Here is a 19353-nt window from a genome sequence, read left to right as displayed (position 1 = left end):
TATGACCTAAAACATCATCAGATTTTCACACAAGTCCTAAAAGTAGATAAAGAGAACCCAGTTAAACAAATGAGACAAAAATATTATACTTGGTCATTTATTTATTGAGGAAAATGATATGTGAGTGGCAAAAGTATGTGAACCTTTGCTTTCAGTATCTGGTGTGACCCCCTTGTGCAGCAATAACTGCAACTAAACGTTTGCGGTAACTGTTGATCAGTTCTGCTCACCGGCTTGGAGGAATTTTAGCCCATTCTTCCATACAGAACAGCTTCAACTCTGGGATGTTGGTGGGTTTCCTCACATGAACTGCTCACTTCAGGTCCTTCCACAACATTTTGATTGGATTAAGGTCAGGACTTTGACTTGGCCATTCCAAAACATTAACTTTATTCTTCTTTAACCATTCTTTGGTAGAACGACTTGTGTGCTTAGGGTCGTTATCTTGCTGCATGACCCACCTTCTCTTGAGATTCAGTTCATGGACAGATGTCCTGACATTTTCCTTTAGAATTCACTGGTATAATTCAGAATTCATTGTTCCATCAATGATGGCAAGCCGTCCTGGCCCAGATGCAGCAAAACAGGCCCAAACCATGATACTACCACCACCATGTTTCACAGATGGGATAAGGTTCTTATGCTGGAATGCAGTGTTTTCCTTTCTCCAAACATAACGCTTCTCATTTAAACCAAAAAGTTCTATTTTGGTCTCATCCGTCCACAAAACATTTTTCCAATAGCCTTCTGGCTTGTCCACATGATCTTTAGCAAACTGCAAACGAGCAGCAATGTTCTTTTTGGAGAGCAGTGGCTTTCTGCTTGCAACCCTGCCATGCACACCATTGTTGTTCAGTGTTCTTCTGATGGTGGACTCATGAACATTAACATTAGCCAATGTGAGAGCGGCCTTCGGTTGCTTAGAAGTTACCCTGGGGTCCTTTGTGACCTCGCTGACTATTACACACCTTGCTCTTGGAGTGATCTTTGTTGGTCGACCACTCCTGGGGAGGGTAACAATGGTCTTGAATTTCCTCCATTTGTACACAATCTGTCTGACTGTGGATTGGTGGAGTCCAAACTCTTTAGAGATGGTTTTGTAACCTTTTCCAGCCTGATGAGCATCAACAACGCTTTTTCTGAGGTCCTCAGAAATCTCCTTTTTTTGTGCCATGATACACTTCCACAAATGTGTTGTGAAGATCAGACTTTGATAGATCCCTGTTCTTTAAATAAAACAGGGTGCCCACTCACACCTGATTGTCATCCCACTGATTGAAAACACCTGACTCTAATTTCACCTTCAAATTAACTGCTAATCCTAGAGGTTCACATACTTTTGCCACTCACAGATCTGCAATATTGGATCATTTTCCTCAATAAATAAATGACCAAGTATAATAATTTTGTCTCATTTGTTTAACTGGGTTCTCTTTATCTACTTTTAGGACTTGTGTGAAAATCTGATGTTGTTTTAGGTCACATTTATGCAGAAATGTAGAAAATTCTAAAGGGTTCACAAACTTTCAAGCACCACTGTAATTTGACGTCTCTACGAGAGTATAAGGACACGTAAATACTGTATGTTTTGCCAACATTACACTACAGCCAATTGACCCAAAGTTACAGGACCGAGTAAACAAATCCGTGATTCTTTCCTCGCCAATGATCTGTTGGAGTGATGAAACAATGATGAGGCTTGTGTTTAAACACCGTGAATCACTTTTACCTCTGGTGATGAAACCGAGACGGTCAATTAGGGAACTGGAAAGAAATCTTACCTTCTTTTTCCTTGAATCAGAAATGCTAGAATTTGATTCTGTAGTTTTCAGAACTACGTCTGGAGGACAAAATGACAACTTGACCACGTGAAGGGTTTTCCCAGGCTGCCACACGCGTTCTTGGACAGCGAGTGCACGAATATCATGATATTTACAGCATTTCCAAATCACATACTGTAAATTAAACATCAAACGCCATCTATTATAATTAACACTTAGTCCTCTTTTTCTGGCAAAGTTAGTCAGCAAGTTGGGCAGTTTAAATCCATGAAAGGAAATTAGGCCTCGTAAATCTTTGCTTGCATTGATGTTTTTTTTTTCTAGTGAGTTGAGCATTCAGGGATGCTATTGATTAGCTGTTTGTCTGTGGTCTCTGCAGAAGCTGAGGTGCTCATAGTATCTGGTATAAAAAGCACTGATGTCTTTGCGGGAGAGCAGGCAGTGTTCGCCTGCCAGCTGTCTCGCCGTGCCAAAGGGAGAGTCCAGTGGTGGCTGGATGGCACCCGTTTGGAGAACAGTCCCTTCAGTGTTATTGGGGTGGGTGAAGACAATATTCACACCCTCACCCTAAAGAACCTGGCACCAAATGACTCTGGCACCGTCCTGTTCAAAACGGGAGGCTTGACGTCCTCGGCTAGGCTGTTAGTTAAAGGTACCGGACCTGGTGGAGGTGTTGAGGGGTGCGCATCAACTCTTTTGTTCAGGTCTCTGCAACATTGAAGCGAGATTGAAGACCACGTGCTGGTTGAAATACGTGTCCATGAATTTCCTGAACTGACAAATGAACAAAAACCAAGCTGACCCGCTTTTACTTTTACAATATGTAGTTTTCTGTGAGGAAAGGATGTGTTTTAACAGTTATGGATGGAGTCCCCAATGTGAATAACATGAAAAGCGATGACTACTTTTTCTTCTTCTTCGTCTTACTTCAAACAAGGCTGGTGAGGGACGGATTGTTTGTCGCTGTTGTATGAAAACGCTGATGTGAACAAAGCTCTTTCTATCGATGGACAAAAAGTACAATGTGACCTTTCTATTATAAATACATTTTAGTTATTGGAATATCTCTGTAGTACAGAGGGGAAAAAACACTACAGGATGTGCGGTTATTGGAAAATATTCAACCTCAGGGCAGTAAAAGTATCTCTGCTTCTCTTCAGTTCACATTCCGATAACAGACCGATCGTTTTATTGTGTCGTCCTCAGAAAGCTGCTTCTAATCTTCAATCAAATTAACAAGTTGCTGCTGTTCTGTTTTTGCATCTTCTCCGACCTCCTGATATTGGTCTTCATGTTCCATCCGAGTCCTTTTCTTTTGCTCTGTGGCAAACTGTTATTCTTGAATGTAACTATTTCCGTATGTATTAATCCAATTCTCGAATCAAACTTTGGAAATTCATGGACGATTTTTACCAGGCGCAGTTTAGAATTCGTACAGGCCGAGTCCTCGAATAAACATGTCAGGACTCAAAATTTCTTTCGACATATGTTTATATGATTTATTTCATCGAGCATTCGACGTTCACCCTGTGTCCAAAATCACTCCCTACTCACTATATAGTGGACTATCTAGTGAGTTCGCCATTTTGTAGTGCTGTCAGAATGTATCGTGAGAATTATTACACCCTATACCTATAGTGCACTCAAAGTATCCCACAATGCATCATGACAAGTAGTGTACAACCAATGATCCCTAACCAAGAAATATATATATATATACCATCATGCATTGCGGTTGCGCTGAAAGAAATCAAATCAAAAGCCTCAAATTTGATTTCATAAAAGGCAGCGGCAAAGAAGAAAAAGTATTCAGCCTTGATTTAAAAGAACTGAAAGTTGCAGCAGACACAAAGTACTTTGTATTTATTATTTTGAAAACCCCTCACCCGACTGATCTAGCACGTTTTAATTGTGCGACGGTAATGACGTAAATAACGGCGCGACAGAGTAGTGTCCGAAAGTGTTTTTTCATTTTACTAGTGCACTCACTATATAGTCCTCTTTATAGTAACTCCCTATATCGTGAGTAGGGAGTAGTGAACGAATGAGTGGTTTCGGACACAGGGTAAGTCACTCTTCAAAGCTGTGAAATGCTGGTCAACTCTCCAGAAGGTTCTGATTGCTAAAGTGAAGAAATGTATAAATACTCATATTTTACATTCTGTTTCAGAAATGTTGTGTAAAAGTTTTGCAGTGCTTGCAGAGGCCTCCAAAAGGGTTTATTCCCCCCCTCCTCCCAACCACCTGAATGTCTTGCTTGGCAACTCACCTATGCATGGCCTACGTTGTGGTTCATCATTTGAAAAATTTGGAAAAATGCAAATTAGCTGTAAAAAAAAAAAAGAATAAACAATTGTTCCACTAACATCTGATGTAGGACATATCGACGCCACCACATGAAGATGAGATGCGACAGCAATTACAAGTATAATTGCAAATAATGCGTCAATAAGTAATTTTTTTTTTTTTTAACTCCAAAAGTCCTTTGAATTGGAAAGTTTTTGACTAATTTGTGTGTCTGACTGATTTGAAGGATTTCCCTGGACGTTCTTCAGAACTCGTGCAGTTTTCTCCTGTTCTCATCCTTGTTGATTTGGCCAGGACCCCACCTGGGTAGCCTGTCAAAGGTCTTTGCTCTGTCACTTTCAATCCCTGGCCATTTTCATAAGCGATCCATGTGGCTGAATGGTCTCCAACTTGCTCCTCAAACCATGCTTACATACCGTAGGCCTGTCTACTTACTTAAGTTCTGGAACATCAAGGCATCGACTTCCTTCTGAATTTGTCCAGACTGCACATCAAGCTCATCGCAAGGATTGATCCTCTTGGTGCCAAACAGGAGGTAGCCACAGCATGTATCGACTGTCATTTGACGACATAAGGCGTTTTTTAAAATGCATTCTTGCACCATCACTTCCTTTACCCGATGGACGAACATGTTTTGAGGCAGAAGAGCTTGTTCATGTTGAGAGCTCACCCAACACTGAAATCGAATACATGCAACATTCCCAGTTTTTATCTCCCGCTGGCCGAAAGGCCCAAGAGGGGATTATGTCGTGGTGATGTCCGTCTGTCTGTCTGTCTGTCCCGGGAAGGGTGCTCACCTTCTGAAATCAGCTCCTCTCACAATTTGTGGAGGAATTTCACCAAACTTGGCAAAAGGCGTTGTTATATGTTGGTAATACGCAGATTATTTTGTTCAATTAGGTCGCATTTTACCAGAGTTACAGCCCTTGTACTTTCACGATTTCATGAAGGTGTGCTTGTCTTCTGACATCAACTCCTCTCACAATTTCTGGATGAATTTCTCCAATCTTGGCAGAAGGCCTTGTTATATTAGCCTGGGAAATCCCATGCTGCTTTGCACAATCATTCCGATCTGAACAGACAGCATGGAAACTATGGTCTAAAGGCTCGCCTGAGTTAGGGAGCCAATCAGAGAGTGGGGAGGGGTGGAAAGACGGTGACGCGTACTGCTCGACAAACGGAAGCTTGTAGTTTATTTGGGACTGTTTACGGATCACATTTAACATGGCGGCGAGCGATACGAACCAAACTTTCGATCAAGCTTTAGACACTGTTCTGAATAGTTTAGAGCAGTAATCGTTCGGTGCCATTGTTTTCCTATTTTTGTTTTGCCTTCTCTTTCTCTTTCCTTCTCTTCTTCGCCTCTTCTTCTTCTTCGTCGCTCTAACTACGTCACCGGGTACAACTGCCATGATTGGCCATGGGCTACGTATATGCCAAATGATAGACATTCGCAACGTCCAATAAATGGCCGTTGACAATCGTAAACCACACCTCCCCTACGAGAAATTCAATAGGCGGATTCCAGACCATATTTCACTTGTGATATGGTCTGGTGTTAACCAGACTATTGTTATATGATGGTAGTACACACATTGCGATTTAATTTCATTTGTGAAAATGTTACCAGAGTTTTGACCCTTGATTAAATAACTTGTACTTTGACAGTTTCATGAGGGTATACATTCTTCTGAAATCAACTCCTCTAACAATTTGTGGAGGAATTTCACCAAACTTGGCAAAAGCCTGTGTTGTATGACAGTTATACACATTGAAATTTCATTTAATTTGGGCAAATTTTATCGAAAGGCCCGAAGGGGGATTATGTCATGCCGATGTCCGTCCGTCAGTCCCAGGAAGGGTACTCAACTTCTGAAATCAACTCCTCTGACCATTTTTGGAGGAATTTCATGAAACTTGGCAGGATTCTTTGTTACATGTCACTAATAAGCATATTGCAATTTCGTTCAATTCAGTCGCATTTTACCAGAGTTATGGCACAGTTGCCAGTGGGGAATATCGTGCTCTCGGAGCACTCTTGTATGCTTGGAGTTGCTGCTACCAACATCCCAACCAGATGTAGTGTCTGCATGCAGGTGGTGTGTGCCTACTTAAATTTTCCTGACTGGATCCATAATGGACATGATTCTGCTTTCCATTGAGAAAGCTGGAATAACATGCAAGTTGAGCTTTGTACCAATGAACTCAACAGTTAAGTGACTCATTGTTGGTAGATTTTAGTGCGAGAGCTTCCACGTATGAGATCAGGAGCATTGTTGGGCCTTTTACCTGCTGTTGAGATTGTTTGAATGGCAGCGGATAAGGAGACGATAAAGGGAACATGTATTGCAGGGGCTCTCAGGCATCACACAAACACCCTGGGTCTTTAGGTAATGATACACGGGGCAACTAATTAGGGCAACAGACAATGGGCAACAACCAATCAGATTATAACTCTCATGAGCTGCCCATCACTCTTAACTTGACGCAAGAGAGCTAACGTTATCCCTACATAGCTAGCAATAACTTTCAGCTGACTGTTAGCATAAACCACGACTAGTTAGCTAAATCCCATTCAATCTCTATGGAGCAGTGGTTAACTAACAGCAGTTTACACTTAGCTGAAAAAAATTGACGTCTTAATTCCAACCTGAGCATAAAAATAGATGTCTGTTGCTTTTCTAAGCATTTGATGTGGCAAATTCACCAGTTTGAGTTTACACATAACTTACCAGCATAAAAAGATATGTTATCTCTTTTTCTTTGCTCCACTGCCAGAGATGCCGCCATCTTTGTTGAAAATTTCAGAAGCTCTCAGGTGATCATGTGATTCGCTGCTAGCACTCTGATTGGATGATTGTAAAAAGTTGCCCAAACCGATCAAAATCGTTCAGATAGAAATTATGTTGCCCAATCTCAATGGGAAAGTGTCGAAGCGTAATTGCCTGGCAACACTGCCCAAAAAAGTTGCCCTGTGTATCATCACCTTTCGAGCTAACCCAAAGTGAACTGATAACGTACGTATTTTTCCATTTTACATTCTTGAGTTCTGTACCACCAGAGCACCTCTTCTGAGTTTGCTTTCATTCTGAAATATAATGTCATGAATTTTTGAGTACTTCTCAGACCCATGCCTATAAGGTCATTAACCAATTCACTTTGCTTCATCGGGCAACCAGTGCATGCACATTTTCAAAATGGTGTCTTTTACAGAGTAGTGGTGTTGCACCTTGATATCATCTCATAAGACAAATTTGAGAAAATGAAACCTCATCAACTTGAGCATGTGCTTCACTGTACCGCTGTTCCTACTTGACCCACCATTTATAGATCCTACTGTGGAGGTAGTCAGTGCCATGGAGGATATCAACATAGCAGAGAACCAACCTGCAGAGTTCATCTGCCAGTTCTCACGGCCGGTCAAGGCCATATGGAAGCGAAACGGGCAACCCGTGCAACCCGACGGCCAGAGGCTTATAGTGGAGCAAGACTGGACTGTAGCGAGGTTGTACATTAGCCGGGTAACCACACAGGATGTGGGTGTATACTCCTGTGAAGCAGAAGGGACCTGTATTGAGGCACACCTGAGGGTGCAAGGTGAGCGTACCTGCAGCCCGAACTCGTATCTGAATATCAGTAAAGGTTTGTTTTTCAACCAAGTCTAGCCAGGATTCTTTGGGGCTGCCAACTTTGAGCTGCCTTGGGGTAAGATCCTGCTCCTTGAGCATCATTCAATGATCCAGATATTTATGCAGTAAGGAACATTTGAAAGAGTTGTGAGACTGATGAATTTGTAACACATGATGATATGCTGGAGAGTATCGAACGAGATGAATAATTTTGAAAAAAATATGGGATGTATCTGTCATGGAAGGCATGAATTCAGTGATGGCTGGTTGTGATATTATCTGAGAGAGGGAGAAAGAAATCAGCTCCAGCCCCCTCAGCAAATCATCTGGTGTGGATGCCAAAAATGGGGTGCTAAGCCCTGCTAGCTCATTTATCCCAGCCTCACCTCAATATGTTTGTAAGGTAATTGGGGATAAAGCAGTATCAGGGATATAGAAAGAATGTTTCTTTAAATCTTTAAGGTTGAAGTTCACATTTCTGGTGAATATTCTGATTTTTTCCATGGTGCATTTTAATGTAGCTTTCAGAAAGAGGCTGGTTCAACTGAGGGGATTATTGGGGTAGTTCAGTGGAATAAAATACAAGCCCAAATCAGGAAAAAGTTGGGATTGGTATGTTGAAACTGAAATTAAAACCGAAGACGATGATCTGTAAATAATCTTTGACCCGTACTGCACTCAAAACAACACAGCAGTACATGATTTTGATTTCTTACCTCATGATTTTTTTTTTCAAAATAAATAATTTCAATTCTGATTCTTGCAACACATTTAAAAAAAAAAGTATGCGATGGTAAAACATTTAGCACTTTGTTGCCATTCCATTTCACAACACCAACTCCCAGAACCAAATTCCTTGTGTGTGTCAAATATGTTGATGTTTAAGGACTGAAGACACCAAGTAAAGAAGCGTTTCAGGTGTTATTTTGTCCCATTCTTCCTGCACACGGGTCTACAGCTATGCGACAGTACATGGTCTTCGTCGTTGCTGTTTTTTTTTTTTTTGGCGCTTCAAAAGTCACTATACATTCTCTGTTGGGGACAAAGAGGATAGGTGCACTCTTCTTCCACAGCCACGCCTTTGTAATGTGTGTAGAATGTGGTTTTGCATTGTCTTGTTGAAATCTCCCTGGAAAAGACGTAATCTTGAAGGCATCATATGTCGCTCCAAAATCTCGCTGTACTTTTCTGTATTAATGCGCCATCACAGAAGTGTAAGTTGCCTTTGCCAAGGGCACTGACACAACCCCATACCATCACACACCCTGGCTTTTGGACTTGTTCCTGGTAACAGTCTGGGTGGTCCTTTTCTTTGCTCCAGAGTACACGGCATCCATTTCTTCCAAAAAAGACCTGATTCGTCTGACCACAATACACGTCTCCACTGTGTGATGGTCCATCCCAGATGCCTCCGAGCCCAGAGAAGTCGACGGCGCAACTTCTGGATGCCGTTAACATAAGGCTTCCTTTTTGCACAGTAAAGTTTTAACTGGTGTTTGTGGATGTAACTCCTGTGTTGTAGCTTGACAAAGGTTTGCCAAAGTAATCCCAAGCCCATGTGGTTCTATCAGCTATAGACAAGCGACAGTTCTTGTTGCAGGGCCATCTGAGGGATCAGAGATCACGGGTGTTCAGATTAGGCTTGAGCCCTTTGCCCTTTCTTTGAGAAACATTGTTTTTCAACATTTTTTGACAAACTGGAGATCCTTGGTCCATCTTTGCTCCTCAAAGACTCTGCCTTTTCTGGATACTGATTTTGTACCAAATCATGATGATGATCACCTGTTGACATCACTTGTTTGAATTAACATGATTATTTCATTGTTTTACCTTATTACTCGCCTTAAATTGCCCCCATCCCAACTTTTTTTGGAATATGTAGGAAGATTGAAAAAGTCAAAGTACATTTAGAAACCACTGCTTTATTTATTTATTTATTTATTTATTTGCTTTGTCTTTTACCGTCCCAAACTTTTTCTGATTTTGGGGTTGTAGATGAGTTATAGATTTTTAACTTGTATTACAAATTTCCTTTGTGTAATATGTACAAAGCCCATTTCCAGAAAAGTTGGGATATTTTCCAAAATGCAACAAAACTAAAATCTGTGATTTTAATTCATGTGAACCTTTTTATTTCACTGACAAAAGTGCAAAGAAAAGATTTTCAATCATTTTGCTGACCAATTTCATTTTTTTCGTAAATCGAAACAAAGTTGGAATTTGATGCCTGCAAGCCAACACCCCCCCCCCCCCCCCCCCCCCCCAAAAAAAAAGTTGGGACAGAGGCAAAATAAGACTGAAAAGTTTATAGGATATTAAAGTAACACCATTTGGGAAGATTCCACAAAAAGGAGGTTAATTGGTAACACGTGAGGGTAACGTGATTGGGTATAAAAGCAGCATGCACCAAAGGTTCAGTCTTTTGCAAGCAAGGATGGGGCGTGGCTCACCCCTTGGTGCCAAAATTTGTGAGAGAATTGTTTGCCAGTTCAAAAAGAACATTTCTCAATGCAAGATTGCAGAGAATTTGGGTCTTTCAAAATCTACGGTGCATCATATTGTGAAAAGATTCAGGGAATTTGGAGACATTTCAGGCTACGTTTACACTAGACCGTATCTGTCTCGTTTTCTTCGCGGATGCACTGTCCGTTTACATTAACCCCCCTGGAAAAGCGGGGAAACGGGAATCCGCCAGCGTCCACGTATTCAATATAGATCGTATCAGCTCCGGTGCTGTGTAAACATTCAGAATACGCGAATACGCTGTGCTGAGCTCTAGCTGGCGTCTCATTGGACAACGTCACTGTGACATCCACCTTCCTGATTCGCTGGCGTTGGTCATGTGACGCGACTGCTGAAAAACGGCGCGGACTTCCGCCTTGTATCACCTTTCATTAAAGAGTATAAAAGTATGAAAATACTGCAAATACTGATGCAAATACTGCCCACTGTGTAGTTATGATTGTCTTTAGGCTTGCCATCCTTCCACTTGCAAGTAATAAGTGATATGCGCTGGGATCACACACACAGCGGCTCAGTCCCGAATCGTGGCTTGTTCACTTCACTCGCGCACTCTGTGAGCTGCGCAGGGCCGGAGTGCGCACCCTCCAGAGGGCACTCGCTGTTCAGGGTGGAGTGATTTGGAGCGCAGGATGCCTGCGGAGCCGAGCGTATCCGCGTATTGGTGTTGCTGTGTGCACGGCTAACGGTTTTAGTGTAAACGCGAATCATTTTAAGAACGTTAATCTGATGATCCGCTGATTCGACGTAATGTAAACGTAGCCTCAGTGTGTAAAGGGCGAGGTCAGAAACCACTGTTGAATGTGCGTGACCTTCGAGCCCTCAGGTGACACTGCCTGAGAAACTGTCATGCTAATGTGACAAATATAGCCACATGGTCTCAGGAGTACTTGGGAAAACAGTTGTTACTTCATACAGTCTGCTGCTACATCCAGAAATGCAACCTGAAACTGTATTCGACAAGGAGGAAGCCATTCATCAATTCTGGGCAGAAACGCTGCCAATTTCTCTGGGCCCAAACGACAGTGGAAACATGCGCTGTGGTCAGATGTGAGTCCACATTTTGGCTTGTTTTCGGGAAAACAGGACGTTGAGTTCTAAGTGCCAAAGGTGAACATGACCATCCACTTTATTATCACAGAAAGGTGCAAAAGCAAGCATCTGTGATGGGACTGTGGTGCATCAGTGCCCACGGCATGGGTGAGATGCATGTGTGAGAAGGTATCATTCACATGGAGACGCATATTGGGATTGAAGAAAGACGTGTTGCCATCAAGGCAACGTCTCTTCCTGGAAAGTCCATGCTTATTTAAGCAGGACAATGCCAGGCCTCATTCTGCACAGGCTGCAACAGCGTGGCTTTGTAGACACAGAGTGTGTGCACTTGACTGGCCTGCTGCCAGTCCAGATCTCTCCAATTGAGAATGTACGGCGCATCATGAAGAGGAGAATCAGACAATGGAGACCACAGATTGTTGAGCAGCTGAAGTTTTGTATCAAGCAAGAATGGACAAAAATTCCAATTGCAAAACTGCAAAAATTAGTATCCTCAGTTCTCATACGATTAAAAAGTGTTATGAAAAGGAAAGGTGATGGAATACAGTGGTAAAAATGACCCTGTCCCAACTTTTTTTTTTTTTTGATCGTGTTGCAGGCATCAAATTCGAACTTTGTTTATATTTACAAAATACAATTAAGTTAATCAGTAAAATGATTGAAAATGTGATCTTTGTACCTTTTGTCAGTTAAATCCAGGTTCACATGAATTGACAATCACAGATTTGTTTTTACTGCATTTTTGAAAAGATCCTAACTTTGCCTGAAATGGGGTTTGGAAAAAAAACAGACAGTAGAATTTGAAAGCTTTTGACTTGTCTCTAATCTTATGTTACATGACATGAGGTTAAAAGTTTTAAGACTGAGTTATTGAGCTTTTAATTAAACACACTGCGGATGGTGCATTGCAATAAATCACTTCAATATTTGAACTTGGAATAAAAAGTTAACCTCTGAAACCTGTCCTTCAGCGAAACCCATTGAGATCATTCAAGGTCTGGATAACGTGGAGACCATTGAAGGTGGTGAGGCACTTTTTGAGTGCTCCCTATCTGCCCCGGAGTTGAAAGACTGCCGGTGGTTGGTTGATGGAAAACCTGTGAAGGAGTCTGCAAAAGTGGAGATCGTTTGCTTTGAGAATGGCCGGCGCCATCTATTGCTGCTGAAGGACTTGAGAGCTGGTGACAACTGTGTGGTAACTTTTCAGGCTGGCACTGCCTCCACCTCTGCCCTTCTCTCAGTCAAAGGTTAGTCAATTTAGGAACTTTTTTTTTTTTTGGTGTACTTATTGTAAATTTCCGATAAGCTGAAATCGGAAAAACAGATTTGGAGTACTCTTTTAGTTTGTATTGGTATTTTTTTTTTTGAAGACAGATTGCTTAACTTGCTATGCAATCATTTGTCAATGAGACTGGTTCGATTTGATCCTATAGCTTATTTGTTTGTCAATCTCTGCAAGAAGACATTTTCTGTCAGAAGAAAATGTGCTTGGCCCAGGGTGATATCACTTAAGTCAGCACTGGGGGGCTCCATCCAGTGTTTTTGCAGTCTGACACAACATAGGCAAGATGTTAAGAGAGTGGGGGTTTAATGTCCCAGGCTGATGTGACAGTTATTGTGTAATTTTGTTTGTTTTTTATCGAGTATCTAATGTTGTGAACTGTAAATTTAGGGTGGCAACTGGAGGTGGTGAAACCCTTGGAGGACAAGACCGTTGTTGTTGGTGAGCAGGTGGAGTTCACTTGTGTTCTGAACGAGCCTGTACCAGAGAAGGATGTGAACTGGTATGCAAATGGTGTTGAACTTCGGCCAGATGACATTTGGGCGATGAAGAATAAGGGGTGTGCGTGCACCCTAATTTTGAAAAAAGCCCAAGTCCGGTCACCACTGGAGATCACGTTTGCTGCTCAGGATGCCATTTCAGTGGCCAAGCTAGTGACTATTGGTAAGTACAAACAGTCCATGCAAATTAGCTGTTTTGCTAACGTCAGCGATGTTAAGAATTTGATGTTGCACTCATGTAATGTGTTGAATCTTAGCCGTCCCCGACCCCCCTGAGGATCCCGAGCTGGTCACAAAGGGACCAACATCAGTGACACTGTCCTGGTTCACACCTCTCAGTGATGGTGGAAGCCCAATCCTGGGATACCGCGTGGAGATGCGGCAAGTGGATAGTGCTCTCTGGCAGCCCTGCCATGCAGAACCAGTGTGTAATACTGAGTTTACGGTTGAAAACCTTATCCCCGGGTTTGGATACAGGTTCAGGGTGGCAGCTATTAACCTTGCTGGGATTGGTGAGACTGTCCAGCTTCCTCAAACTGTCACACTGGGTAAGAAACTGCACCTTCAGAATTAAGTCCCAGAAAATGTGTGCGATGAAGTGAAAAGATAAAAAATGAAGCATCAGACTTTGGGAATTGTTACAGAACATGGAGAAAGATCTATATCGTGGATAATTTGGTGCTTGTGAAGCACTCGAGGATTAAAAACATGGCTCTTCAGTCGGATTTATATTTTTTCAATTATTTTGATTTTCAGACGCACCAGTGACCGTTGCCAAGAAGTTAATTGTCACTGAGCTCCAAAAGGGTAAGACTGCCCATCTGGAGCGCGAGCTTACATCTGAAATTAATCAGACCGTCTGGCAGAAAGACCATCGGGAGATTGAGATGGGAGAAAAATACCAGGAGACAACAGAGGACAAAACCCAAATTTTGCTCATACAGGATTTCCATCCTGCTGATCAGGGGGTCTCTGCTTGTGTGGCCTCAGAAGAGATGACAACTTCAACAAACATTGACCTTGAAGGTATCTGCCCATGCTCAGTTTTCGTACACCATCAGACTTAAGACATACTTGAACTTGCTTTTGAATTTTCTGAGCTTCAAATAAGTTTTCTCAGTTTAATCTGGGGGAGCCATGTCTTAATGGTTAGAGAAGCAGCTTTGGGACCAAAAGGTCGCCAGTTTGATTCCCCAGACCAGCAGGAATGGCTGAAGGTGCCCTTGAGCAAGGCACCTTACCCCCAACTGCTCCCCAGGCTGCTCTGGGTATGTTGTACGACGCTCTGGATAAGAGCTTCTGCTAAATGCCTGTAATGTAATGTCATGTCATCTCCTTCTTTTGTTTTTATCGTTTTGTATTGATTTTTGTGTGGATTTCAGTTCACTGCCATGGTGACAGCGATCCATTTTATTTTCAATGTTCAGGGAAAATATAATTTGGTTTTAGCCGAGACATATTTCAATAATGATGATGATGCTAAATATTGATATTCAATTTATTGCATGTATTTTTTTTTTTTTAATATTCTTATTTTCGACCACAGTGCTGTTGAATTCTGATTGGTCAGAAGATGTTCATTAAATTTCTATAACAGCAGCTCTGACAGTAGTGCAACTGCAAGTCACAAGGCAATATTTATGCGCTCGTTCTGATGTATTTTCATTTCTATAGCAACAATAGCATTCACAGAAAACTGGATGGTGGACACTCCACATAGTCTAATAAATGAATGTAGAAAGAGATGTGTCCATGTTGATATGGTGACGTTTACTGTGAGTAGACCTTTATTTAACATTTTATGGAAGGAGTCTCTCGTGTCCCCATCCCGTCAATGATTTACCTACAAAGGGATACCCCCCCAATTGTTGTTGTTGTTGTTGTTGTTTACTTGTTACTTGATGTCACTTCTGATTACAGGAGAGAGCACGGTAATATCCCAGTCTGAGGAAGGTAGCCAGCCTGGCTTGCCCACTGAGGCTGCCTCTGAGGGAGATTTGCATGTTTTATGGGATGCTCTGGCCAAGAAGCGGAGGATGAGCAGGGAACCCACACTGGACTCCATCTCTGAGCTGCCAGAAGAAGATGGTAAAGAGAAGAAGCAAGATCAGAAGGGTGAGGGCGTGGAGAAAGAGCAGATCAAAGAGCAACTCATCGAAATCAAGCCAGAGCTAAATCTGTATACCGGTTCTGAAGATGAGTCCGTCAGCGGAACTTCAAGTCTGGTGTCTTACCTGAAAAAAAGCAGCAAATCCGCTGTCACGATGATGAGCGAAACCGAAACTGCTGCTTCCCAGAAGCTTTACGAACATTTTCAAATGACCGAGAAATCAGTGCAGCAGACCACAGCAGCACCACCGTTTGAGATCACGAAGGATGACGAAAAGGATGAGCTGCAGGAGTCAGCCATCAAAATCCAAGCTCTCTTCAAAGGTGACAAAGCCAGAAAGGATATGCAACCTGCTTTTAAAGAGGTTTTCAAGGACCAGAACAAAGAACCAAACATGACAATTCATCTTGAATGTATTGCAGTGGGCAAGCCAGACAAAGTTCGCTGGCTGAAGGATGGTAAACCGTTGGTAGATGGCAAACACCACCACATTGACATCTACAACGACGGGACTTGCTCTCTGATTGTGCCAGCTGCTACAGCTAATGACACTGGGTTGTACACTTGTGAGGTCACAAATAAGTTTGGCGTTGTGTCCCATAGCGGAAAAGTCACCGTTGGCTCTTTGCGAGAGTCATCAGGACGTCGCCCACTAACTCTCGGTTATAGTGCGGACAGCGAGCCTGAGAGCTCCGGCAGCGAGATGGATGAGTCTTTACGACAGGCAAGCAGGAGGCTCCAGAAACTGCTTCGTACACGTCTTCCACCAAACGTGGAGGAGGAACCTTTCGTAAGTGCTGACGAAGGTGACCTGCAGCCGCCGGATCCACATTCGTATCGCGAGGACGACAGCTACATCTACATCCGCTTTGACACCCACAGTGAAGCTCAGACCGCATCCCAGCGATTCCAGGAGATGTTTACACACCAAGGCGTGCCGATAGACACCGCCATTATTGAAACCGGAACCAAGATTGAACTTCGTATCAAGAAGATGGGATTCAACCAAGATGGTTCCCAAACCCCAACTAAAGAAAAGCCAGTTTACATGTCAGGACCACCTGGTATGGCAGATTTAAAATTATTCCTCTTGAACGTGCACCAAGATTTGATTTGTATTGTAGCTTTCTCGATTTTAACTTTTTCTGTCTGAAAATGATAGAATGCTTTTTGTTTGGCTTCCACAATTTTGCAGTTGTCTGCTATTTTGTCTGAGATATCTCCAGCACAGGTTCACGACCCTGGACCTGGAGTCCCCCTGTCCTGCACATTTTGGTGTTTGCCTTTCTCTTAGCATGGTCTTTCCAGGGGTTAAGTAGGTGTGTTAGATGAGGGAAAACACTAAACTGTGTCAGACAGGGGGTTCTCCAGTGCAGGGGAACCTATGATCGATAGTACCTCATGTGCATGAAACGGTTTGAGCTCCTGTGCCGTAGTGGTGCTCTGCAGTATTCTGTTGTGTGTTCTTTGGGCTCACAGCAGCCCCAGTTTTCCTGACACAGCTCCAAAACCAGGAAGTCCCAGACGGATACCCGGTCAGCTTTGACTGTGTGATCATTGGCAAACCCTCTCCCAGAATACGGTGGTTCAAAGATGGGAAAGTGCTCCAAGAAGATGACCATTATATGATCAACGAAGACCAGGAGGGCTGCCATCAATTGATCATTACAACCGTCCGGCCGTCTGACATGGGCGTGTACCGCTGTGTGGCTGAAAATGACAGCGGCATAACATCCAGCAAGGCGGAGCTTAGGGTGGAAAGTGAGTACACCTGATAAAAGAACGTGGTCTCGACCCAAGAGCAGAAAATCTAAATTGATGGAATGCCAACTTGGAGATCTCACTTTCTTTTACCAGTGCATCCCAGTTTTGTTTATTGCATGTGGAATTAAGCTTGGATTGACACCACCCGAATGTCTGACACATTTTATTCATCAAAGTTGCTTATACATGAATCCGATCGTAAATCAAGCATACAAAAATTCCACCAGGATTTGCTTCATCGATTTTGTGTTTCTCAGACGTGTTCATTTGTTGTATTCGCAAACTAATAGCAATAAAAGTAGCTAATCATATCAGTGATCCAAATTGCACGTACGTAATGGGGTGATCCAAAACGTACGTAATGGGGTTTAATGTTGACCAATTATTTTGAAATGGGAATGTGCCAGTGTGTGAATCATTAACCCACTGAGTTTATATCAACACTAAATCATGCCAGATGCTCAAACATGTCAAGTTTATTTGGATAGCGCTTTTAACAACAGACATTGTCACAAAGCATCCATCCGTTATCCGTAACCGCTTGTCATGTGCAGGGTCGCAGGCAAGCTGGAGCCTAGCTGACTCTGGGCAAGAGGCGGGGTACACCCTGGACAAGTCGCCAAGTCATCGCAGGGCTGACACATAGACACAAACAACCATTCACGTTCACACCTAGGGTCAATTTAGAGCCACCAATTAGCCTAACCTGCATGTCTTTGGACTGTGGGGGAAACCCATGCAGACACGGGGAGAACATGGAAAGTCCACATAGAAAAGCCCCCGTCGGCCACTGGGCTCGAACCCAGAACCTTCTTGCTGTGAGGCGACAGTGCTAACCGCTACACCACCGTGCTGCCCTAGCACAAAGCAGCTTTACAGAAAATTAAAGACTTTAAACATAAGCTAATTTTATCCCTAATTTATCCCCAAAGATCAAGCCTATGGCAACGGTGGCAAGGGGAAAAACTCCCTCAGACAACATGAAGAAACCTCGAGAGGAATCAGACTCAAAAGGGAACCCATCCTCATCTGGGTGTTAACAGATGGCGTGATTTTATAAATAACTCGCTTCTATAACGGCGTCCTATAGAGTCACAAAGTATAACTGTGAAACCAGGAAAATCATTATAGTTTAACAGGAAGTCTGTTTTGTTGAAGTTATAAACTGTTCATTGATGGGAGCCTTGAGTGCAAAACTGTTCGACAACCGCAGCCCTAAAGTTAGCAAGTCAACTGTCGTCCTCAGACATAAATGTATTACTGTAAGTGTCCAGAGCGTCTTCCGAGTGCGACTTTCGATTTTCCATATGGGGCTGTCCTCCACGAGAGTAATGTGATGAGACTCCAGCGAGAAATAGGGCGTCAGGATGGATCAGGTAGGTCCGAGGAGCCGAAGAGGTCAGCGTCTTACTGGTGTCTCAGGATCGACATGTAACTCAGAGGGACAGAAGGAAAACACAGGTTGTTGCGTATGCCCAGTGTCACCTCATGAGTAAGAACAGGATACGTTTTGCACCGAGTGCAAGCAGAGACTATGGCAAAACTAACTATGACAGCATAACTAAAAGGGGTAATACAGACATGAGGGAGCCCCGGGACATAAAGCAGCCAGTCATTACATCATCAACAAACCCGAGTGAGCGGGGGGTCGACAGCATCCGTAAATCCCAGTTTACCAAAACACTCCATGCCTGAGGATCCTCCAGATCTACTCCTTTACTGAGTAAAAACTGTTAACAAAAAGCTTGAGGAAACTGATGAATTTCTTTCAGTTTTTGTTTCTAATTTTACGCATGCAGCGTAAAAAAAAGGGCTTGTGTGCAGAGATTCCGTCCACGCAGCTGAAGCCGATTCACTCCTTGCATTAAAATGCGTTGTGACATTTTTATGAATTGGATGCTCGGATTTGCGCTCGTTTCAACGCAACTTTGCTGAATAAACACCAGTGTCTTTTGTCTGAAGAAACTAATCCTTTTCATCTCAAACAGTCTTCAACTTGCCTGAGCAAAAGTTCAGTCTTCAGTGCTACATGATCTCGATCTAAGCCTTTTATGACAACCGACATAAGCTGACATAAATATTCGCAATGGCTTACTCCAGGAGGTGTAGCCAGACATAAACTGCTTTCGTTAGTTTTCATAATGCCCAAGTTGAATGTCTCGCTGACACTTTCTGGGCTGAATTGCATTACATGGCTGCTGAGTTTGTATCTCTTGTCTCAGATGTGTTTATTTCTGGAAGAATTTTTGAATACTGACAGCATTTCATGGCACATCATGCCAGAGTTGTCCTCTGGTTCGAACATGGGCCTGGAAGATTTCAAAACACCGCCACTTGGCTTGGGGGTTATGAAATCAAAAACTCTCATAGCAGTTTTTATGACGAGGAACAAAATTTTCAAATG

At 42.8% G+C, this 19353-nt stretch overlaps 1 protein-coding gene across 5 annotated transcripts in view; it reads left to right on the top strand.

The window, feature by feature from the left end:
* Positions 1–19353, top strand: part of obscnb (obscurin, cytoskeletal calmodulin and titin-interacting RhoGEF b) — a 123100-nt gene that overhangs the window by 51329 nt on the left and 52418 nt on the right. For 3 of the 5 annotated variants that reach the window (XM_060921011.1, XM_060921008.1, XM_060921007.1), the window contains 8 exons: positions 2161–2433; positions 7419–7685; positions 12265–12540; positions 12966–13238; positions 13333–13623; positions 13832–14101; positions 14996–16249; positions 16665–16946. In XM_060921011.1, the coding sequence (XP_060776994.1) occupies positions 2161–2433; positions 7419–7685; positions 12265–12540; positions 12966–13238; positions 13333–13623; positions 13832–14101; positions 14996–16249; positions 16665–16946 (3186 nt within the window). The remainder of the gene's footprint in view (positions 1–2160; positions 2434–7418; positions 7686–12264; positions 12541–12965; positions 13239–13332; positions 13624–13831; positions 14102–14995; positions 16250–16664; positions 16947–19353) is intronic. The other 2 variants (XM_060921009.1, XM_060921010.1) reach the window with 2 other exon arrangements.

This window comes from Neoarius graeffei, chromosome 5, assembly GCF_027579695.1.
Source record: "Neoarius graeffei isolate fNeoGra1 chromosome 5, fNeoGra1.pri, whole genome shotgun sequence".
In the NCBI taxonomy this organism is placed as follows: Eukaryota; Metazoa; Chordata; class Actinopteri; order Siluriformes; family Ariidae; genus Neoarius; species Neoarius graeffei.
This window is presented reverse-complemented; position numbering and strand designations above follow the sequence as displayed.